General features: G+C 41.6%; 2 protein-coding genes across 7 annotated transcripts in view; one reads left to right on the top strand and one right to left on the bottom strand.

Annotated features, from left to right (window-relative positions):
- The window catches only part of gpr137c (G protein-coupled receptor 137c), a 49,117-nt gene extending 45,954 nt beyond the window's left edge, over window positions 1-3,163 (bottom strand). The window contains exon 1 of the mRNA XM_039009922.1: window positions 2,518-3,163. Coding sequence (XP_038865850.1) covers window positions 2,518-2,904 — 387 coding nt within the window. The 5' untranslated portion in view covers window positions 2,905-3,163. The remainder of the gene's footprint in view (window positions 1-2,517) is intronic.
- Window positions 3,164-3,566: 403 nt separating this feature from the next.
- txndc16 (thioredoxin domain containing 16) overlaps window positions 3,567-22,801 on the top strand; it is a 47,752-nt gene continuing 28,517 nt past the window's right edge. The window contains exons 1-11 of one of the 6 annotated variants that reach the window (XM_039009921.1): window positions 4,055-4,090; window positions 4,751-4,833; window positions 7,322-7,395; window positions 7,571-7,645; window positions 8,922-9,043; window positions 9,384-9,474; window positions 15,551-15,725; window positions 16,058-16,224; window positions 16,781-16,841; window positions 18,953-19,064; window positions 19,454-19,600. In XM_039009921.1, the coding sequence (XP_038865849.1) occupies window positions 4,063-4,090; window positions 4,751-4,833; window positions 7,322-7,395; window positions 7,571-7,645; window positions 8,922-9,043; window positions 9,384-9,474; window positions 15,551-15,725; window positions 16,058-16,224; window positions 16,781-16,841; window positions 18,953-19,064; window positions 19,454-19,600 (1,135 nt within the window). In that variant the 5' untranslated portion in view covers window positions 4,055-4,062. Of the gene's footprint in view, window positions 4,834-7,321; window positions 7,396-7,570; window positions 7,646-8,921; window positions 9,044-9,383; window positions 9,475-15,550; window positions 15,726-16,057; window positions 16,225-16,780; window positions 16,842-18,952; window positions 19,065-19,453; window positions 19,601-22,801 lie in introns of all 6 variants that reach the window. The other 5 variants (XM_039009917.1, XM_039009916.1, XM_039009919.1 and 2 more) reach the window with 5 other exon arrangements.

Raw genomic sequence — 22,801 nt, 5'->3', positions numbered from 1 at the left:
CCCATCTCCCTCACACAACAACCCCTCCAATACACTATGACCATCCTTATCCATCTTCACAAGAAAGGGTCTATATTTGGCAGATTTGGCAGATATTTGGAGACTTCAGATGATTTATGCTATATGTGAGGCAGAGTGCTAGAGCGCTTTACTCCTATACTGCTCGCTGCCTACAAACCCCTTTTTGTGTGACTGGAATAGTACAGGACAAAGAAAGGGGTGATGTTATGCTTCTGATTGGCTACCGTGTTTAAATGCCACCTTGTGGCGGTATCAGTGCACTTGCAGCCTTTCGCTCGAGCAAGAGAAGCTTCGCTTTGCTGAGACTTGGGGAGAGAAAAACATTCACACACCCCTCTCTTTGCTCCTCTCCAAGCGATGGACATATGCCACACAGAGGCTGCCAGTACTGCTCTGGGACACAGTAGGGATTGTCTTACAGGTTTGAGGGTTGTTGTTGCTGCTGTGCGCAGTGAGTCAGTCCACAGTGGAACAAAGACAAGAGAAAGGGTGCGTGAGAGTGACTGCTGTAGCCTACAGTGTGAAGAAGAGCTGATTGGAAGCAAGCATCAAAATATTTTCAGATGTGATAAGAGTCAAATTTAGACAAACAAGATAGGTTTTGAGGCTGTGGGAACCAGGTGAATAGTCATGATACCAGGGTTGGCTTTAGTATGCAAAGGAGATCTACTCTTTTGAACTGGATTTTCCTGTAAATGACTATAGCTTAGTTTTGAGACTATTTTTTCCAGTTGATAGTGATGTATCCTAAATAGGTAGACAAAGGTAGAAATATGCAATATCCTCCTTTGCATATTTGGGTATTATTCTACACACTTACTATTATTTTAATGAGCTCCACCACTAAAAAAGTACAGCACAGTAGAGCTCAGTAGAGTAGAGTAAAGCACAGTAGAGTTCAGTACAGGAAGGTCAAGTAAAGTATAGTTCAGTACAGTACAGTATACTCAACTCTACTGTGTACTGTACTGAACTCTACTCCACTCTATTCTACACTACAGTACTGAACTATATTCTACTTTTCTTTACGGTACAGTACTGAACTATACTTTTCTTTAATGTGCTGTACTGCGCTCTACTCTACTGTACTGTCCATACTTGTGAAACATAGACGTCTATGTTTGGTTCAGACCAAATCTGAACATCTATGTTTGGGCCAAATGAAGGCCGGTCCAGACATTCCTTGGATGTTGGAATCAAGGCCAGGACGGACTGACCAAATGTCAACTACTTTTCAAAATGCATGGACATCCGGTGTTGGGCGGTGCTCAGTGGGTGAGGATGCTGCTTACAGTAAATGGAAAGAGAGGGTGCTCATGGGTAGGCGCCTACCTCCTAACTCTTCTACATTTGCACACACTGTACATAGATTTTCTATTTTTCTTTTCTATTGTGTTATTGACTGTACGTTTGTTTATGTGTAACTCTGTGTTGTTGTTTTTGTCACACTGCTTTGCTTTATCTTGGCCAGGTCGCAGTTGTAAATGAGAACTTGTTCTCAACTGGCCTACCTGGTTAATTAAACAAAGGTGAAATATTTTTTATATATTTTTTAAAGGTGTTAGTAAGATCCGGGAGAGGTGGCATTAATTAGAGAGAGGGGTTGTCTAGACTGTTCACACTCTTGCTTTGACCATCAGATGATAGAAAGAGAAAGAAAACAGTTATCAGCTGAACATAACAGTACTATGCCAGTGGAAAGGAGATGACCCAACTGTGGCTTGTGACTACTATGATTTCCCATTGTAGCTAGCAATTTTTCGGAAATTGTGTTACCGATTTTAATCACTTAATAATTAATAACAAAGTCGATATTAGTAAAAACACTCGAACTGATTCATAGTTCTACCTTTACGTTTTACTTCTGTGAACTTTCATTATCCTCCCTCCTCACGAGGGAGATAAATGAGACAATATCTTCAAGATATGTGTGTTTTTGGTAACGGAATTTAAAGGCACAGGGCAATGTTTCTTAAAAGGCAGAATTTCCCCCCCTAAACTAAATATATGTTGATATTAGTTGGCTGGGGTCTTTACTTCCACATTATTGTGTTTTGATGTATTTCTAATATCTAAAAAAAAAAAAAAAAAAAAAAAAAATACAAGACCCCTTTTCAATCTGTCTGACAAGAATTCAAAACCGTTTCTTATTTGTATTTTTTTGGGATGGAAAACAGTTGAAAAATTTATATTTGCCTTAATTTCTCAAAAATACAGACTCAGCTTTCATTTGACACCCAATTTGTCGTGCGCCTGTGAACTTTACATGTTGGTGCTCATGGGTCCTTTTACATGGAAATGGCCCTATAGGCATATTGTCTGGAGACATACTCTTTACTCATAAATTTAGCATGATAAATTACATGTACAAAAAAATATGATAAACATGTTTAGTTGATAGGCCTATAATAAAGATGACGTATGACAGACGTCTGATTGTGTGTACATGAAAAACATGACTTTGCAACATCAGAAAATGTATCAACATGCACTTACCTGTGCAAAATAAAGATTGAGAAGACACAGAGTGAAAAATTGGAGGCATACTGGAAAACAGTACAACAGCCAGTAAGGCAAAGGCTGCAACTGGTTTGCTTGGACAACGTTCTTGAAGTAGAATGAAAATAATGTAGTCCTTAGCGCTGACCACAGCAAACAGAGAAAAAGAAAGACACTCTGGTAGCTGAAGCGCTTGTGTCCATAACGCAAAATGAGCCAAAGTTGCAAGTAAACAAACACAAAAAGTAGCGAATATAGGATGGTATACACAATGGTGAGTCCGAGCTCCACAGACGGAGGAACCGCAGCTCGAATCGGTTCATCACTTGAGTCCGTTACAGACGTGAAAACACTTAGGCTGACCTGGTTTTCTTTCAACAACATAGCGAACGGATAAGTGTAACAACAACGACTTAAATAAGCATATCTAATGTTTTATTCTAAAATAGTAGAAGATCCAGTTTTTGATGTATTTTCCACGAATTTGGTATAATTTTTTTAATGTCCACTCAAAAATAAAACTACACTAACTAACTAACCACCTACCGACATAAATCCGAGGGTTAGCGACAGAACGGATGACTTAACAGCTATAGCTATAAAACAGACAAACAAGAAAACCCTCCAGTCTCTGCAAAGCAGCTCATCTGTGCAAAAAAACAACTCCGGAAAAAAAGGGGACGTGAAGTAGGGAGAGATCAGCTGAGTGAAGCTGCAGTTTAGAGCCCGCCTACTGACCAATAAGCTGCAGCCTTGAACTAGCTATCAATCAACGCCATCTTGGCTCCCTTTCCATCACACATTGCGTTGAAATCACTGAAATGCCTCGCAATAGAACCACAATGGTGTCCATTTTCAGTCCATATCACCTTGTAGAGTTTTCTCTCCACCCACTATTTCAACATTGGTCAGTATGGTACCCAGCCTCCAGAATCCTTCTTTGTGATTGGCTTGCAATGATGTCAGCTCTGAAGGCGCAGGTCTCTTAATTTTGGATTGGCTGTCAACTGCTTTTAAAAATCCATCACTCTGATTGGCTAGTTAGGTGGGACACAGGAAGATGAAACAGCAAAAATGTTCTAGAATCCCTCTTTCACTTGGGTAGTTTAGCTACATAATTTCACAAAAAGCAAGTGAAAAAAACTGCTCGTTACCAGGTCGTGTAAGTTGTCTAAAAGCTAGTTATATAAAATGCTTCTGCAATGTATTAAGAGTGCCCATATCGTGGTCATGGAATTTAAATGGCCCTTGTCTGGCTACTTTAGCTAGGTAACGTTAGCTGAATAGCGGAGCCAAGGCGTTATGCCATAACAGACATAGACAGCTTGCATCGTAGAATGTAACTTAATTCCATTCATTTCTACTAGATTGTGTCGGTTCAATTGATCTGTTAGGTTCGAGCCTTCATCGACCATGGCATGGTTCATATGTGTCGTCATACTTTTGCTCTGCTCGAAAAGTGAGCAGTGCACCACTGGAAATGCCTCAAAACTCATTGAACACACAGCTGACCATTTTTTCGAGAAAATGCAATCAGGAAAGATGTATTTTATATACTTTGGAAAACAAGGTAAGTGACATTAACAGGTGAGAAAAATATGAGCCCCCAAGATGCCCTGTAGACTTGCTGGTGGACATATTGCACTGAATACTCTAACAATTGCAGTTCACGACCCTTGCTCAGGTAGGGACATTAATCTCCCCAAAGTGTCTGGAAGGCCCGGGTTCAAGACTTGCAAGGGGCGTTGCACTAGCACCATTTGCTAAATTGGTGTCAGGAGTTGGATGGGACCCTTGAGGCCCTCGGAGAGGCGCACGCGAGGAGGGATTTAGTATGTAACGAACGACGATAGTGCAACACACTTGCGTGTCTCAAACCAGGGTTTCTCAGCCTGCAGGCAAACTCGCTAGCCACTGCTCTAATAGGGTTAACTCACTCTGAGCCTACCTAGGTATGGGTTAATAAAATACTAAATTGTATTGTAATGACCCTAGTTAATAATTGCCATACTACCTTCCCCATGGGGATTATATCATAATTGTTGTTGTGGTTATTGGTTAGGGCATTTGTCATTGGGTTCACTGCTCGCTAGTTACCTCGTGCTATTTCCTTGTTTCATTACAGTATGTTTGCCTTTTGTAGTGCAGTTGAATAATGTATTTAACACAATTGTTTACTATTCTAACCCCACAGTTTATAATTCCATTTCTTTTTCTTTTTGATTACAAGTCAATCCAACCATAGGTCTCTTCATTGAACAGCTGGAGAAGTCTGCAGATGCTCTAGAAGATTATGGTATTTCAGTTGCTATGGTAACCAACACAAATCTTTATCCCTTGATTTACTCAAGCACCACTGGCTTTTGCTGAGTCAATGTTGCACAAGGCGAAATTAGATATTGATGGGAACCTTGGGAGGTTGTAGTGGTATTGTTTAGATATATTTTCATATCTGTCATATAAAATAATTTTATTTTGACATCACTGGAGTGCTGGATTGTTTGAGAACACAGCATGTTTGAGTTTGAGTTTATTTTATTTTTACAGGGACAGTGCACATTAATCAACGTTTCAGTAAAAGTGCCGGTTTTAGCCAGCCGGCTAATTTTCAACCGCAGTCCCTGGGCAGGTTATTAAAAACAATTACAATATAGACAATAGCAACATAGAACAAGCAAGACATAGCAACATAGGACAAGCAAGACGTAGCACACAGACAGAGCAACATAGAACAAAAAGCAGCAAGACAAAATTCATAAAAGCAACGAAGTGTTTCCACACCTCACAAGTTACAGACAACAGACATGGAAAGCGGCAACACACAGCTAGGGACCATGTTCACAAATCTGATTGACCTTTAGCCATGTCTTCAAGCATTTTGTGAAAGTGTGATATGTGGTGCAGTTATGTGTGTCTGATGGCAGTGTATTCCAGACATGGGAAGCTCTCACAGAAAAAGCGGATTTACTAAAGGTGCTTTTCCTTAGGGGAACTATACAGTCACCTCTCATGGCAGACCTTGTGGATCTGCTGCCATATGTTTGGGTTTTCTGTTTAACAAAAATACTGAGTGGAGGGGGAGCCAAGCCATTTAGAATCTTGAATACAAGACATGCATCGGTGTATTGCACAAGATTTTCCCAACTCAGGAGCTCATGCTTTCTGAGGATGTGACAGTGATGATGGCTATTGGGCTTCCTATCAAGCACTTTGAGAGCCTGTTTGTAGACAGACTGAATAGGTCTTACTGTTGTACAGCAAGCTTGGGCCCAACTAGTCAAGCAGTATGTTAAGTGGGGGAGTATCATAGATTTGAAGTACAGTTTTGCTACCTCTGTAGTCAAACAATTTCGTATAAATCGGAAATTAGCTAGGTTGAATTTGATTATTTGAATTACCTTTTTCACATACTTTTTAAAAGAGAGGTTGGAATCAAGTATGATGCCAAGGTACTTAAAATCAGATACCACCTGGAGATTCTCCCCTGACACATAGACATCTGGCTCAGTAGCATCTGTTGCCCTCTTTGTGAAGAACATGCAAACAGTTTTTTTCACATTGAGATGCAAACACGAGTCACTGAACCACTTTGTAACCTGGACCATTACAGTAGTGAGTTCTTGTGCAGCTTGTTGTTTGCTCTTTGTATGCACATATATCACTGTATCATCTGCATACATTTGAACTTCAGACCCAGTACAGACAGAAGGCAGATCATTAATGTACAGGCTGAACAGGAGGGGCCCCAGTATTGACCCTTGGGGCACGCCCACATCATAGCTAAGAGTGGGCGACAGCTCATTGCTCACTCTGACACACTGAGTTCTGCCTTCAAGGTGTGATTTCATCCATCTCAAGGCATCGGGGGAAAAGTTGAACTTGGACAATTTTGTGATGAGAATCTCATGGTTAACAGTATCAAAAGCCTTCCTTAGGTCCAGAAACACAGCCCCAACAACGCCCCCTTTGTCCATCTTGGACTTCACATTTTCCAGAAGAAAGCAGTTGGCCGTTTCTGTGGAGTGTTTCGCTCTGAAGCCAAACTGCATGGAGTGTAATGTGAAGGGGCTGTTGTTGAGGTGGGCAATCAGTTGCTCTGCTACACACTTTTCAACAACCTTTGACACCACAGGTAGTATACTAATGGGCCTGTAGTTACTCACGTCAGCAGGGTCGCCTGATTTAAAGATGGCCGTTATTATGGCCGACTTCCATACCCTTGGAAACACCCCCTGACCAATAGATGTGTTGGTGACCTTAGTAATGGGGCCAATGAGTGACTCTTTGTAGTTTTTAAGAAAGGTAGAGTCCATCCCAGACACATCTTTGGCTTTAGAGTTCTTTAGTGAGCTAATCACCTTGTTCACCTTTGACTCAGAAACCTCCCTTATGATGAAGACAGGTTGAGCATCATTTACTAGCACTGAGCCCAAGAAACCAGTGGAGGGGTTCTGTGTCAGTACCCTGACAGACTCAATAAAGTAGGAATTGAAGGCTATCATGTTGTTGATTCTACTTGCAAATTGGAGCAACTTTTGTTCATTCCACAACAAGTAAGACAAATCCTCACTGGCATATTGTTACTATAAGAAATGGTATGGGTTTTTGAAAGGACTGTATAGTTGTCAGCTGTAGTATGCATTGCTGGCTGCCAAAGGCCTCCTGTTAGAGACCCGGAGTCCAGGTATTCTCTTTGACCACTTTGATCAGTTTTGCACTACAAGTACACTTATGTGAAGAGCAAAGTAAACAAAACATCTGTTTGAAATGAATTGTTTTCAATGTCTATGCATGTTTGCAGGTAAATTGTACTAATGAACACATAGAAAAGTACTGCACTGGAGAGAAGCTGATGAAAAAAGTTTATTTGTTCAGGTGTGTATTGTATATCCATTGTGGATCTTAAGCAGCTTGATTAAATATTGTGCTAACAGTACATGCATATTACACCTATACAATGTAATTTTAGAACGCACCTTATGGTTTAAGATGAACAGATGTTTCTCACAAAAATGAACAAATAACTACTATATTATTTGTTGTCTTACAGGGGTGGCAATGTCCTGAAGAGTTTCGACACAGACACCGTCTTCGACGTGAACGCCATAGTGTCTCACGTTCTCTTGTGAGTAAAGAGTTTGTAAACATTTCCCCTAAACACTGATACAGGGTTAGATATTGTAAAACCTCTATAGTGGTTGAAGGGGCAATCACTTCTAACTTAAACTGGGAGTACAGTAGCTCACCTAGGGGTCAATCGATGTATAACTCTCACCTTTGGAACTCTGGCAACTCAGTAAGTCGGTGCCTGCCGAGTCAGTGTCTTTGTAGATGGTGTCTCCAAGTAACAAATAATGGAGACAACTGATGGGTTATTTGAGCTAATCCATACTTTGAGCTTGGCTTTAGGCAGCTTCTCGCTTCAGCGGATGCGCTGTAGCCTCACTGTTAGGAATAGGCTTTGACAGACCCGGGGCGGCAGGTAACCTAGTGGTTAGAGCGTTGGGCCAGTAACCGAAAGGTTGTTAGATGGAATCCCTGAGCTGACAAGGTAAAAATCAGTAGTTCTGCCCCTGAACAAGGCAGTTAACCCACTGTTACTAGGCCATCATTGTAAATAAGAATTTGTTCTTAACTGACTTGGTTGTTAGATCGAAGTTAAATAAATAAAATTAGTGTATCAAGAAATTACCGGTCACTTTAAAGGGTGACTGCACTTCTGTATTTGGCCTCATTTTAGATTTGGTTCATTTAACCAAAGGCAACCCAAATTTACCAAACACATTATGATTGGGTCATCCGAATTGATGTTTACTTGTGTGCTGACAGCTGTGGGCAGGATTGAAACAAACCCAACCTTCATTTACGTTGTGATGCAATGACGACCACAAGTCTTACACAACTGTTTTGGACGAGACTGACTTTATGACCAATATTAACCTATTTACACTTTGTAGTCAATTTTGACAGTATAATAAATGCTTCTGACTCATAGGCTGTTTAAAAAAAAAAAAATTATACGTTGGTTTTTAGGGGCAGTTGCTCTTTAATTCAACATGTACGATATAGAGTACACTGACAAATGACATACCATTTTTCATTTGTGTGTACATAATGAATAGAAACTCCCACACACTTTGCTTGCAGAGTCTCTATTATTGATTGTGCTATTTTGTGACGCACAGTCAATAAATTATACCCTTTGAAAGCACTGTATGAAGGGACTTTTTATTCATTTGAAGTATTGTAGGGTTGAGTGCTGTTGCACAATGGAACATGAACATGTACGAATGCATTTCACTAATTTGTGTACAGTAACCTGCTAGGCGAGGGAATTTATTTATTTGAATGGCCTTATATATGTAATGTAATGGTATGTATGTGACTTGTCCCTCTCTCAGCACTGTGCTTTTTGACGAGGTGAGGTACGTCCATACAATTGCTGAGCTACAGTCAGTGGAGAGGGCAGCTAAAGGCAAGGCTGACATTGTGCTAGGCCATGTCCAGGTCTTGGGCTTACCAGGTAAGGTCCAGTCTCCCACACTACCTTAAAAGGTTAATAATAAGGAAGGAAACCACAAGGGGTGCATCTCAATTAGTCTGTTTCCTCACTCCTCATCTCAAAGGGCATATTGCTTTCACCCAGCATGGGTTTTCAGATTTAAGAGAAATCCATTTGACTATCGACTTGTTGCCAAGGATGAAAGTAGTTTTCATATATCATACATTTATTTATATCCAAAGCTATAGAAAATGATTTAGCTATTCAACCCCTTGGTTCCATTTTAGTGCAGCCTAACACTTTGTACTAACTTCTTTGATTTTTGTCAAAGTAACCTTCACGTCCCTGTCATTCTATCCAGAGCACCGAGCGTTGATGGAGACAGCGTTTGTGTACGGAGTCAAGTACCAGTTTGTGCTGACCACAGGAGGCCCAGTGCTGACGAACATGGGGTTAGTGTTCTTCCATCCATAGTCCCCTCGGGAACCCCATCTAAGCTAAAGAGGCCACCTCTCCCCAGTCACAAGATAAAGCTGGGCTGTGTTCAGTAGGGAACAGCGTGGCAAAACAATTTAAGGAAAATAGGTTTGGGCAGTAGACGTGTATACGGGAGTTATTTGGAAAAGTGTTTTTATAAATGTGAATATTGTTAAGGAAACACCTGCAGTCAACTCTTGCAGTGTGTGTGTATATATATATATATATATATATATAAAAAAAATTCATTATGACGCTCACCGGTAATCCCCAGTCACGTGGTGTTTGTTTACAAGCACACAACGACAAGAGACCTGAGTCACTTACTGTCCGTTTATACTATACAAGTGTCACTCCTCCTAATGTGGGTGCTAGGTAGTGCTACGTAAACTCGGCAAAGAAAGAAACGCCCTCTCAGTCAACTGCGTTTATTTTCAGTAAACTTAACGTGTAAATATTTGTATGAACATAAGATTCAACAACTGAGACAAACTGAATAAGTAACACAGACATGTGACTAACAGAAATAGAATAATGTGTCCCTGAACCAAGGGGGGGGTCAAAATCAACAATAAGTCAGTATCTGGTGTGGCCACCAGCTACATTAAGTACTGCACTCCTCATGGACTGCACCAGATTTGCCAGTTCTTGCAGGGAGATGTTACACCGCTCTTCCACCAAGGCACCTGCAAGTTCCCGGATGTTTCTGGGGGGGAAATGTCCCTCACCCTCTGATCCAACAGGTCCCAGACGTGCTCAATGGGATTGAGATCCGGACTCTTCGCTGGCCATGGCAGAACACTGACATTCTTGTCTTGCAGGAAATCACACACAGAACAAGCAATATGGCTGGTGGCATTGTCATGCTGGAGGGTCATGTCAGGACGAGCCTGCAGGAAGGGTACCACATGAGGGAGGAGGATGTCTTCCCTGTAACGCACAGCGTTGAGATTGCCTGCAATGACAACAAGCTCAGTCCGATGATGCTGTGACACACCGCCCCGGACCATGACGAACCCTCCACCTCCAAATCGATCCCGCTCCAGAGTACAGGCCTCGGTGTAACGCTCTTTCCTTTGACGATAAACGAAAATCCGACCATCACCCCTGGTGAGACAAAGGGGTGAGCACTTGTCAGTGGCGAGCACTTTTTGCCAGTCCTCTCTGGTCCAGCGACGGTGGGTTTGTGCCCATAGGCGACGTTGTTGCCGGTGATCTCTGGTGAGGACCTGCCTTACAACAGGCCTACAAGCCCTCAGTCCAGCCTCTCTCAGCCGATTGTGGACAGTCTGAGCACTGATGGAGGGATTGTGCGTTCCTGGTGTAACTCGGGCAGTTGTTGTTGCCATCCTGTACCTGTTCCGCAGGTGTGATGTTCGAATGTACCGATCCTGTGTAGGTGTTCTTACACGTGCTCTGCCACTGTGAGGACGATGAGCTGTCCGTCCTGTCTCCCTGTAGCGCTGTCTTAGGCGTCTCACAGTACGGACATGGCAATTTATTGCCCTGGCCACATCTGCAGTCCTCATGCCTCCTTTCAGCATGCCTAAGGCACGTTCACGCAGATGAGGGACCCTGGGCATCTTTCTTTTGGTGTTTTTCAGAGTCAGTAGAAAGGCCTCTTTAGTGTCCTAATTTTTCATAACTGTGACCTTAATTGCCTAACGTGTCTTAACGACCGTTCCACAGGTGCATGTTCATTAATTGTTTATGGTTCATTGAACAAGCATGGGAAACAGTGTTTAAACCATTTACAATGAAGATCTGTGAAGTTACTTGGATTTTTACAAATTATCTTTGAAGGACAGGGTCCTGAAAAAGGTACATTTCTTTTTTTGCTGAGTTTATTAACAGCCATTGTCAGCCAATCCAGTAGAGGTTGGAAACTATGGTGTGCTTTGATTGGTCACTCGCGTCACATTACAGAGGATTTAAATAAACTTTAATCCCGCCCTGTTCAGCTCCCTCGCCTATGCTCGCATTGCTCATTAAAACCTATTTTTTTATAAGCACATAGTATTTGGGATTGACTTTAAGAAATTTTGCTAAATTAATATTATGGTGTTTCTATTCCAAGAAAAAAACAAAACAAACTCTTCCTTTCCGTCGGGAGTACAGTACTGGGCTATTTAAATAAAGGTGACACTACTAAGAGCATAACATTGCTACTGTATAATTGTAGTCTAATCAATATCCAAACAGAGATTCAGTGGAAAATAAAATTGATTTACATTGTTTTAGTTTGAACGTGCAGACTAGCACTAAGAACAGAACAGGGGGAACGTTTTCCTAGTCAGCGCCATTATTAGTGCAATGCCCCTTAAAGTGTTACACGGAAACCAAACCGACTGTGCGCATGCGCCATCGTGCATAAATGTATTTTGTCACCCCACAACAAACGCGATCACAAAACGCAGGTTAAAATATCAAAACAAACTCTGAACCAATTATATTAATTTGGGGACAGGTCGAAAAGCATTAAACATGTATGGCAATTTAGCTAGCTAGCTTGCACTTGCTAGCTAATTTGGCCTATTTAGCTAGCTAATTTGTCCTGGGATATAAACATTGAGTTGTTATTTTACCTGAAATGCACAAGGTCCTCTACTCCACCAATTAATCCACACATTATGGTCAACCGAATCGTTTCTAGTCATCTCTCCTCCTTCCAAGCTTTCTCTTCTCTTGACTTTATATTGCGATTGGCAACTTTCATAAATTAGGTATCCGCCACTGACCTATTTAGTCTTTGTCACCCATGTGGGTATAACCAATGAGGAGATGGCACGTGGGTACCTGCTTCTATAACTTGCAGTGCGATCTGCGTCAGAAATAGAACTAACTTCAGCTCTTCGCAACGCAGATGCTTTGTTGGCTCAATAATTGAATAATATAGATTTCAAAATTTATTTTGCAACACCCTCCATGCGAGTGGTGTAGTCAGCCTGTTACTCTGTGCTACCCGGGGTGGGGGTCCACCCCACCCTCCTCCTCCCTTCCCTATGGGCTAGGTCGGTCTTCTGTGCGTAGCTCTGCTGCCCGTCCCGTGTCCCCTGCTCTTGTGCCTTGAACCTTGCGCGCTTTCAGTGGAAACAGCTGGAGAACTGCAAGGCAATCCCATTGTGCTCCACTCGGGAACCATGACCAAAATATATTGTCCTGCTAATAACAGGGTTATTGAATATCCAATGGGCTTTTATGATAATAATAATAATTGCTTTGTTTAAAAAAATTCCAATATTTTTTCAAATAACGTAAATTGAGCGAGGAAAGTTAAGGCCGGCACGGGTATGCACAGCTTGCACGGTATGCAGTGTCTTAGACCGTTGCGCCACTCAGACACTGTACAATGTGACTGGTCGGAAGTGGGCAAAAGTACTACAGTAAGGGTAAAATAACCTTAGTAACAACAGTTTTAGTCAGTAATTCTGAAGTCGTGCACAATTATCAGTTTCTATTTAGGTTTGTCGCCCAGTCATTGTCAGACACAGTAAGAGCACTGATTATGCTTTTCGGTCCAACTCCCCCTTGCGCTGGTCTGGAGCAATGAAGTGGTGACGCAGGGTACCGTACTAAACCACAAATTACCTCTAAACCCTGCAGCATAATTGCTAGACTTTTAGTGGAGCAACCACTGTATATAGTTGCAGTCTGTAATTCACAACCGTTTGCCAACTAGATATCTTATAACTACAAGGGTTAACTGTCTAAAATCTGCAGTTTTTTAGTTACTTGTATAACTTGATGAGCTGGGATGTCTAACCTGCAAATAGTTTGAGACTGTATAAGATGCTCTCAATGCGCTCAGTAGCATTTAGCTATGGACATTTACGTATACTTGTTAGCATTGCTAACCTTCAGATTACAGAGCCTCAGTGGGGTTTGAAAATAGTGCCCCTTGTGTTCAGTGTCTGTATTACCAAATATCCAGGGATGGCACAAGGTCTTTATGAAGGTATGAAAATCTGGATACCGCCCAAGTCTAACGAAAAAGAAGAGAGAAATATTGGTCAAATACAGGATGTACATCCCCTTTCATTCTTGTTTCAAACCGTTTTCTCTCTACTGAACATGACCGTGATGAAACGGTGTATGAAAGAATATGCTATTGAAACATCGTTCCCTCTTCTGTATGAAATGGGAAAGTCAGATGTCTAATAACCCTGGATGATATACGTAGATGCCTATGTGGTATGCATGGAATGTATGACCAAATGGGTCTGCACCAAGACAAGGTAACTAGAATCCTCTTTCTATATACACTGCTCAAAAAAATAAAGGGAACACTAAAATAACACATCCTAGATCTGAATGAATGAAATATTCTTATTAAATACTTTTTTTTTTTACATAGTTGAATGTGCTGACAACAAAATCACACAAATTGTCAATGGAAATCAAATGTATCAACCCATGGAGGTCTGGATTTGGAGTCACACTCAAAATTAAAGTGGAAAACCACACTACAGGCTGATCCAACTTTGATGTAATGTCCTTAAAACAAGTCAAAATGAGGCTCAGTAGTGTGTGTGGCCTCCACGTGCCTGTATGACCTCCCTACAATGCCTGGGCATGCTCCTGATGAGGTGGCGGATGGTCTCCTGAGGGATCTCCTCCCAGACCTGGACTAAAGCATCCGCCAACTCCTGGACAGTCTGTGGTGCAACGTGGCGTTGGTGGATGGAGCGAGACATGATGTCCCAGATGTGCTCAATTGGATTCAGGTCTGGGGAACGGGCGGGCCAGTCCATAGCATCAATGCCTTCCTCTTGCAGGAACTGCTGACACACTCCAGCCACATGAGGTCTAGCATTGTCTTGCATTAGGAGGAACCCAGGGCCAACCGCACCAGCATATGGTCTCAAGGGGTCTGAGGATCTCATCTCAGTACCTAATGGCAGTCAGGCTACCTCTGGCGAGCCCATGGAGGGCTGTGCGGCCCCCCAAAGAAATGCCACCCCACACCATGACTGACCCACCGCCAAACCGGTCATGCTGGAGGATGTTGCAGGCAGCAGAACGTTCTCCACGGCGTCTCCAGACTGTCACGTCTGTCACATGTGCTCAGTGTGAACCTGCTTTCATCTGTGAAGAGCACAGGGCGCCAGTGGCGAATTTGCCAATCTTGGTGTTCTCTGGCAAATGCCAAACGTCCTGCACGGTGTTGGGCTGTAAGCACAACCCCCACCTGTGGACGTCGGGCCCTCATACCACCCTCATGGAGTCTGTTTCTGACCGTTTGAGCAGACACATGCACATTTGTGGCCTGCTGGAGGTCATTTTGCAGGGCTCTGGCAGTGCTCCTCCTTGCACAAAGGCGGAGGTAGCGGTCCTGCTGCTGGGTTGTTGCCCTCCTACGGCCCCCTCCACGTCTCCTGATGTACTGGCCTGTCTCCTGGTAGCGCCTCCATGCTCTGGACACTACGCTGACAGACACAGCAAACCTTCTTGCCACAGCTCGCATTGATGTGCCATCCTGGATGAGCTGCACTACCTGAGCCACTTGTGTGGGTTGTAGACTCCGTCTCATGCTACCACTAGAGTGAAAGCACCGCCAGCATTCAAAAGTGACCAAAACATCAGCCAGGAAGCATAGGAACTGAGAAGTGGTCTGTGGTCACCACCTGCAGAACCACTCCTTTATTGGGGGTGTCTTGCTAATTGCCTATAATTTCCACCTGTTGTCTATTCCATTTGCACAACAGCATGTGAAATTTATTGTCAATCAGTGTTGTTTCCTAAGTGGACAGTTTGATTTCACAGAAGTGTGATTGACTTGGAGTTACATTGTGTTGTTTAAGTGTTCCCTTTATTTTTTTGAGCAGTGTATATGGCTTAGACTTTTGCTCAACTCCCAAATGACCCCTAGACATTTTGTGTAGATCTGAAAGTTTGGATACCCGAGTCATTGATAGCCTAAATATACTTATTCCAATATTGCTTACTCATCTCTTTCTTTCAGATCACACAAAAGGGTAGGTGCCTGTGCACAATTTACAATTCGGCATATTACGACTATTGGTGTCATCTTCCTCTTGTGCTACATTGCAGGGTGGAGGATATTTCATCTCTGACAGCAGGTCTGTGGTTCCTGCACTGTAAGGGTGCGTCCCAGTCCCAGCACTCAGACCCCTGTCCACACACGGCCCTAAGGAGAGCCCTCACCACCCTCCACATCTACACTTTCCTCCAGCTGATGGAAGCCCCACTGGTGGTGAGAAGCCAGGTTGCCCAGTCTCAAATCAGTCTCTACTCCCTAGCTGGTGGTTGATTTCAGACAGAGTGAATACTGGAGCCACCTTACTTCTGGCAGTCCCTGCCACAGTGTCTATGCGTCCCTTATCAACAATATATTCACTTCAAAGATAACTTCAAAATTCAAAACAAGCAAATAAAACAGCCTTCATGCTAAGACAACAGTTTGATTAGTGTTTCTTAGGCTACAGGCAGAATACATATATCCCTTGTTGTTGGAACTCTAGTGTTTTTTGCTCCGTCTTTTTGTCGTTATTGTTCATGTCTGGGATTTAAAAAGTTTACAATTTCTCTCCCTATCAGAGTGAGGCCTCAGTGGAGCCCTCAGAGGTGAACATGGTCCACAGCCACCTCCAGGTGCCCCTGCTCTTCCTCTTCTCTCAGCCCCACACGGTGGCCCTTGACCGGGTCACTGCCCAAACTCTAGCCTGGAGGCTGAGAGGCCAGGTGGGCCTGGTGCTCATCCACAGGTCAGTACCAGTGGAGGGCCTTGACAACACTGGCTCATCCTACCTTTTGTTGGGTTGTGTTAATTTGTCATGAAATGGAAGAAAACAGTCTTAAATTGAGTTAAACAGGTTGGTAGTAGGGGTACTATCTGTTTGTCTTATAAGAAATGCTTTTTTTTTGTTTGTATGTTTTACATTTGAGTAATTTAGCAGACTCGCTTATCAAGAGCGACGTCATTCCCTTTTTCAAACGGGGGATTTTGAAACGTTTTGCTTCAGTGTTCCCTAATTTAACATTACCCTGGTTATAGTCATCATGGGTTGGTAGTTCCTACCTATTGCAATATGGCTTGGTCCATGATCTTTAACCCTCTATGCACTCGTAAAGATCTGAAGGATTTGTAGAGTGAGCAATATGGTAATAGTTCTGATGAGCTTGGCACTGGACCCCCCCCTGTATTGTGTGTACCTATGCAATCCTTTCAGATGTACTTGACATGATCATTGAATTAACATGTAATCTATTCCAACAACACAAGCGAAGAGTAAACTGACTATTCTTTCTGATCTGTGGCAGGGAGAGTCCTGATGTAAAAATCCCACTGGAATACAATGCTGCTTACAGACTACCAGGAGAGGTGAGTCCCTTTTTTGTTATTTAGCAAGTTACATAAATTGCTTTATAGAAAGCAATCCATTTATCCCAACAAAATATTATTTGTGATGGCCATACCACCAGGCTTAGTTAGTGAGCTCCAAAAGTATTGGGACAGTGACACTTTTTTGTTGTTGTTTTGGCTCTATACTCCTACATTTTGGAATTTAAATGATACAATGAGGTAAATGTGCAGACTCCGCTTTAATTTGAGGGGATTTTCATCCATATCGGGTGAACCGTTTTTAGAAATTACAGCACTTTTTATACATAGTCTACCCCATTTGATGGGACCAAATTCACTTGTGTATTAAAATAATAAAAAGTGTTGTATTAGGTCCCATATTCCTAGCATGCAATGACTACATCAAGGTTGTGACCCTACAAACTTGTTGGATGCACCTACTGTTTGTTTTGTTTGTTTCAGATTATTTTGTGCCCACTAGAAATTAATGGTAAATTGTGTTGTCATTGGATTCACTATTGTTGTAAATAAGAATAGAATGTTTCTAAACACTGCTACATTAATGTGGATGCTACCATGATTACGGATAATCCTGAATGAATTGTGAATAATGATGAGTGCGAAAGCTATGGACGCACAAATATCATACCCCCCAAAAATGCTAACCTCCCCAGTTATTGTAATGGTGAGGGGGTATGATATTTGTGCCGTCTAACTTTCTTACCCATCGTTATTCACTATTCATTCAGGGTTCTGTAATCAAGGTAGCATCCACATTAATGTAGAAGTGTTTAGAAATGTATTCTATTCTTATTTAAAATAAGTGACTCAAATTGCACAATACATTATTTACAGGGCCCTCCACTAATTGGCACCCTTGGTAAATATCAGCAAAACGGGCTGTGAAAAAAAGTCTATTGTTTATCCTCTTGGTCTTTTATTCAAAATCTTCACACAAATCTAACCTTTTTTAAAGTAAAATAATTGAAAGAAAAAATTCTTATCATAAACAAATAATGTGCGCCACAATTATTGGCACCCCTTCATTCAATACTTTGTGCAACCTCCTTTTGCCAAGAACTGCTATGAGTCTTCTCCTAAATGCGTTGAGGTTGGAGAACACATGGCAAGGGATCTGAGACCATTCCTCCATACAGAATCTCTTCAGATCCAAGGTCTATGCTTGTGGACTCTTTTCAGCTCATCCCACAGGTTTTCTATGGGGTTTAGGTCAGGGGACTCGGATGGCCATGGCAAAACCTTGATTTTATCGTCAGTGAACCATTTTTGTGTTTTTGAGGTGTGCTTTGGATCATTGTCTTGCTGGAAGATCTGACCACGGACCAGTTTAAGCTTCCTAGCAGAGGCAGTCAGGTTTTGATTTAATATCTGCTGGTACTTGGAGTCCATGATACCATGTGTCCTAACAAGTTCATTTTGTTTGATGGCTTTTTTATGGCAACCCTCCCAAACAACTTGTGGTTATGTAGGTGGCGTCTGATTGTAGTTTTTGAGACATTCTGACCGCAAGACCCAACTAAGTTCTGCAATTCTCCAGCTGTGATACTTTGGAGATTTTTAAGCCACTGTCCTTGTCCTGCAAATATATATATATATTTTTTCCAATAAATGTATTTTTCTAGAAGTACACTAGTCATTTAGAATTAAATGTGGAGTGTAGCTTATAGTTACATGATATCATGTGCCCTGCGTACCTTCAAAAGCATTCAGCAATCATCATTTATTCGAGAAACACTTTCTAGCATTTGTCGCAAAGAAAGTTTGACAAATGAAAAATCCACCCGTCGAACGGATTAAAATGTTGTCGAGCTTTAGAAAATGTCTCCTATCTGCCGTTTCCATTACACATGTCGAAATGTTTATGACACATTCTTTTGACAAATTAATCTCCATCCATGAAAACCTGCCTACTGTCCCAATACTTTTGGAGCTCACTGTATGTGGTATAAAGAAGTCCTGTTTGTTACCACAGTAGTGTACAATCAAAATGGCCTCATTTTCAGCAGAAGTATATTGATTGGTGTTTGTTGTCTTTCAAGGAGAAATTCTTTCCACAGCTCAAAAGTTACATACACACTTAAACACTAACAATATGCTGTGTTTGTCAGGGTTCAGAGGTCAAGTACCTGATTCTGAACAACCTAGAGGAGGTTATCGACCTGTTCAGAGATGAGAGCACTCCAGAGGAGGAAGAGGACGATGATAATTGGGCTACTCTTGGTAAGAAGGGGTCTTGTTGTATATTTTTATTATTTCCTTTTCCTTGTTTCAGGTCAACATCATAAACAAATTGTACATGTATTGTAATGCGAACAAGAAACCAGATCACAGAATTTAAATGGTGACACTAAACAACATTTTTAATTTTCACTTTCAGTTCTCTGCTCTACAATTTTTCATTAACCCTAAACAATTTTCATTACATTAAATTAGAAGTGGCATTGTAGAAATGTGTCTAGCCACTCCCTAGGCAGGTGTGTAGATAGAAGTGGGTTGTTTATGAATGTGCATTAAATTAAATGTTTATAGAACTCTGCTCCCACTGTATGACATTCTGTATATGCTTTTGTATTTCTGGGCTGATTGGTTGACTGTTTCTTTGTCACAAGATGTGCTTGATGATGAGGTGGCGGAGTCTGTGTACAGAGACAGGGGCCAGAGTCTGGACATGGATGCTGTCACAGAACTCACTGCTGACATTTTCCACAGCGCAGTGGCAGAGAGTGACTACACGGTGGTGCTGTTTTATGTGAAATGTGAGCATGTTGCTTTTATATCGTTCTGTATGAGGTTTTAATGTGTAATCTGTTATTTTATTTATCACCTGTGGCCACAGGATGAAATGAGGCGAGAATGAAAATGCTTAGGCTACAGGCAGAAGATAATGTACTTTTTACTCCATATATTTCCCTTGAGAACCAAAAGTACATTTCGAATGCTTAGCAGGACAGTAAAATGGTCCAATTCACACACTTACCAAGAGAACATTCCTGGTCAATCCTACTGCCTCCGATCTGGCAGACTCACTAAACACAAATGCTTTGTTTTGTAATTGATGTCTGAGTGTTGGCGTGTGCCCCTGGCTATCTGTACATTTTTTTTAAAGAAAGAAGAAGAACTGTGCTGTCTGGTTTGCTTAAAATAAGGAATGTGAAATGATTTTTACTTTTTGATTCTTAAGTTTATTTATTTACTCAAGTAGTATTTTACTGGGTGACTTTCACTTTACTTCTGTCATTTTCTATTAAGTTAATCTTTACTTTTACTATAGAATGATAATTGGGTACTTTTTCCACCACTGGTTTTAACATGGGTGTGAGCGTTTCCTTTCACCATATATTTTGCACCAGTCTTTGCTCTATTCCCTTTTTAAATCCAAGTCGCATTGAGATTGACTTTTATACTTTCAACTTTAGCTCTCGAACCGAAGGCCATACAGCCATAAGGCTCTCATTTGAACAATTGACCACAGCGGGGCCAATGTCCACAACTGTACCGACGCTCTGTCTACACGTTAATAACCACCGCATGCAATACGGTTTTGGAAACCTCAGAAATTCTACATTTCCTAGCACCCCAAAAATGATTTTACAAATACAAAATATACACGTACTGTGCATTGTTGTAACACAGATTCCCACGAAGGTGTTGTAGAAACAAAGAACTTTCTTCTGAAACTCGTCAGTCTATTCTTGTTTTGAGAAATGAAGGCTATTCTATGCGAGAAATTGCCAAGAAACTGAAGATCTCGTACAATGCTGTGTACTACTCCCTTCACAGAACAGCGCAAACTGGCTCTAACCAGAATAGAAAAAGGAGTGGGAGGCCCCGGTGCACAACTGAGCAAGAGGACAAGTACATTAGTGTCTAGTTTGAGAAACAGACGCCTCACAAGTCCTCAACTGACAACTTATTTAAATGGTACCCGCAAAACACCAGTCTCAACATGAAGAGGCAACTCCGGGATGCTGGAGTAAAGCAAAGAAAAAGCGATATCTCCGACTGGCCAATTAAAAAAAGATTAAGATGGGCAAAAGGAACAGACACTGGATGGAAGAACTCTGTCTAGATCTCTTCATTCAAAGACTCAATCATGGACACTCATACTGACAGTTGTGGCTGCTTTGTGTGATGTATTGTTGTCTCTACCTTCTTGCCCATTGTGCTGTTGTCTGTGTCCAATAATGTTTGATCCATGTTTTGTGCTGCTACCATGTGTTGCTACCATGCTATGTTGTCTTAGGTCTCTTTATGTAGTGTTCTCTCCTGTCGTGATGTGTGTTTTTGTTCTATTTTATTTTTCATCCCAGCCCCCGTCCCAGCAGGAGGACTTTTTGGTAGGCTGTCATTATAAATAAGAATTTATTCTGAACTGACTTGCCTAGTTAAATAACTAAACTATACTAACCCAAATAGCTCCTAGACGTTAGTCTTATTATGAAATTGATTAACTACGTTTTTTACCTCAAATCCACACACACTACCCCATAATAACAAAGTGAAATGTTAGCAAATTTATAATTTTAACATACCTTTATTTACATAAGTATTCAGACCCTTTGCTATGAGACTTGAAATTGAGCTCAGGTGCATCCTTTGTTTCGATAACTTGATTGGAGTCCACCTGTGGTAATGATTTGGAAAGGCACACACCTGTTTATCTAATGTCCCACAGTTGACCCTGCATGTCAGAGCAAAAACCAAGCCATGAGGTTGAAGGAGTTGTGTGGGCACAGATCTGGGGAAAGGTTCAAAAACATTTCTGTAGCTTAAAAGGTCCCCAAGAACAGTGGCCTCCATTCTTAAATGGAAGAAGTTTGGAACCACCAAGAAACTTCCTAGAGCTGGCTGCCTGGCCAAAGAGCAATCGGGGGAGAAGGGCCTTTGTCAGGGATGTGACCAATGGTCATTCTGACAGAGCTCCATAGTTCATCTGTGGATATGGGAGAACCTTCCAGAAGGATGACCCTCTCTGCAGAACTCCACTAATCAGGCCTTTATCTGTGAAGTGACACTCCCCATCAGACCTAAACAAACTAGAGGAAATGGAAGAAACTCCCCGAATACAGGTTGTAGTGTCATACACAAGACAACGCAAGGCTGTAATCACTGCCAAAGGTGCTAAAGGGTCTGAATACTTATGTAAATTTCATTTTTCAGTTTTTTTATTTGTAATAGATTTGCCAACATTTCTTCACTTTGTCATTATGGGGTTGTGTGTGTAGATTGAGGAAACATTTGAATTTAATCAATTTTAGAATAAGGCTGTTATGTAACAATGTGGAAAAAGTCAAAGGGTTTGAATACTTTCCGAATGCACTGTATGTGTAGAAATATTTTTATGTAACTAAATAAAAATGAGCAAATCCAGTCTGAAAAGTAACACTGAATTAAAAAAATAAATAGAAATTAAAACTAAAATCCCCAAACTATAATAACCTTGCTCAGACAGGTGTCGGCTATGCCAGCGGACCATGGCTATGTTTCTGAGCTTGTACCTCCCAGTATTGCTCGCATTCTCAAACTCGAGCTGGCCGCCAGCGTAGGCTGGGGAGAGGTAGAATGTAAATGGTGATCAGTACATTTGAAATAAAGTACAGGCTATAACAGGGCTACACTGAACTCGAGCATGGTTTTTAAACCATCTGGAATTATTACTCCTGACATGGCATATGCGAACGGGACTAAAATTACCTAATGTGGTGTTTTGTGCTTGTGCACAATTGCATAACCCGACCACCCCCAGTAAAACTATTCCCGTCCGAATAGGGCTGTTTCCTCGTCTGCTGTTGCCTCTGCTGCATTGTTCTCAATCTCAATATAGATTTATTATAATTTTTTTTTTTAACTTAATATGACCATATACAATTTCAGTATCACGTCTTAAAATGGACTGTGCTATCCCCGTGGCCTCCTCAATGGATTAGTCCACTGAGACGGGTGCGAATCAGACGTGG

The sequence above is a fragment of the Salvelinus namaycush genome, chromosome 15, assembly GCF_016432855.1.
Source record: "Salvelinus namaycush isolate Seneca chromosome 15, SaNama_1.0, whole genome shotgun sequence".
NCBI classification, from domain to species: domain Eukaryota; kingdom Metazoa; phylum Chordata; class Actinopteri; order Salmoniformes; family Salmonidae; genus Salvelinus; species Salvelinus namaycush.
This window is presented reverse-complemented; position numbering and strand designations above follow the sequence as displayed.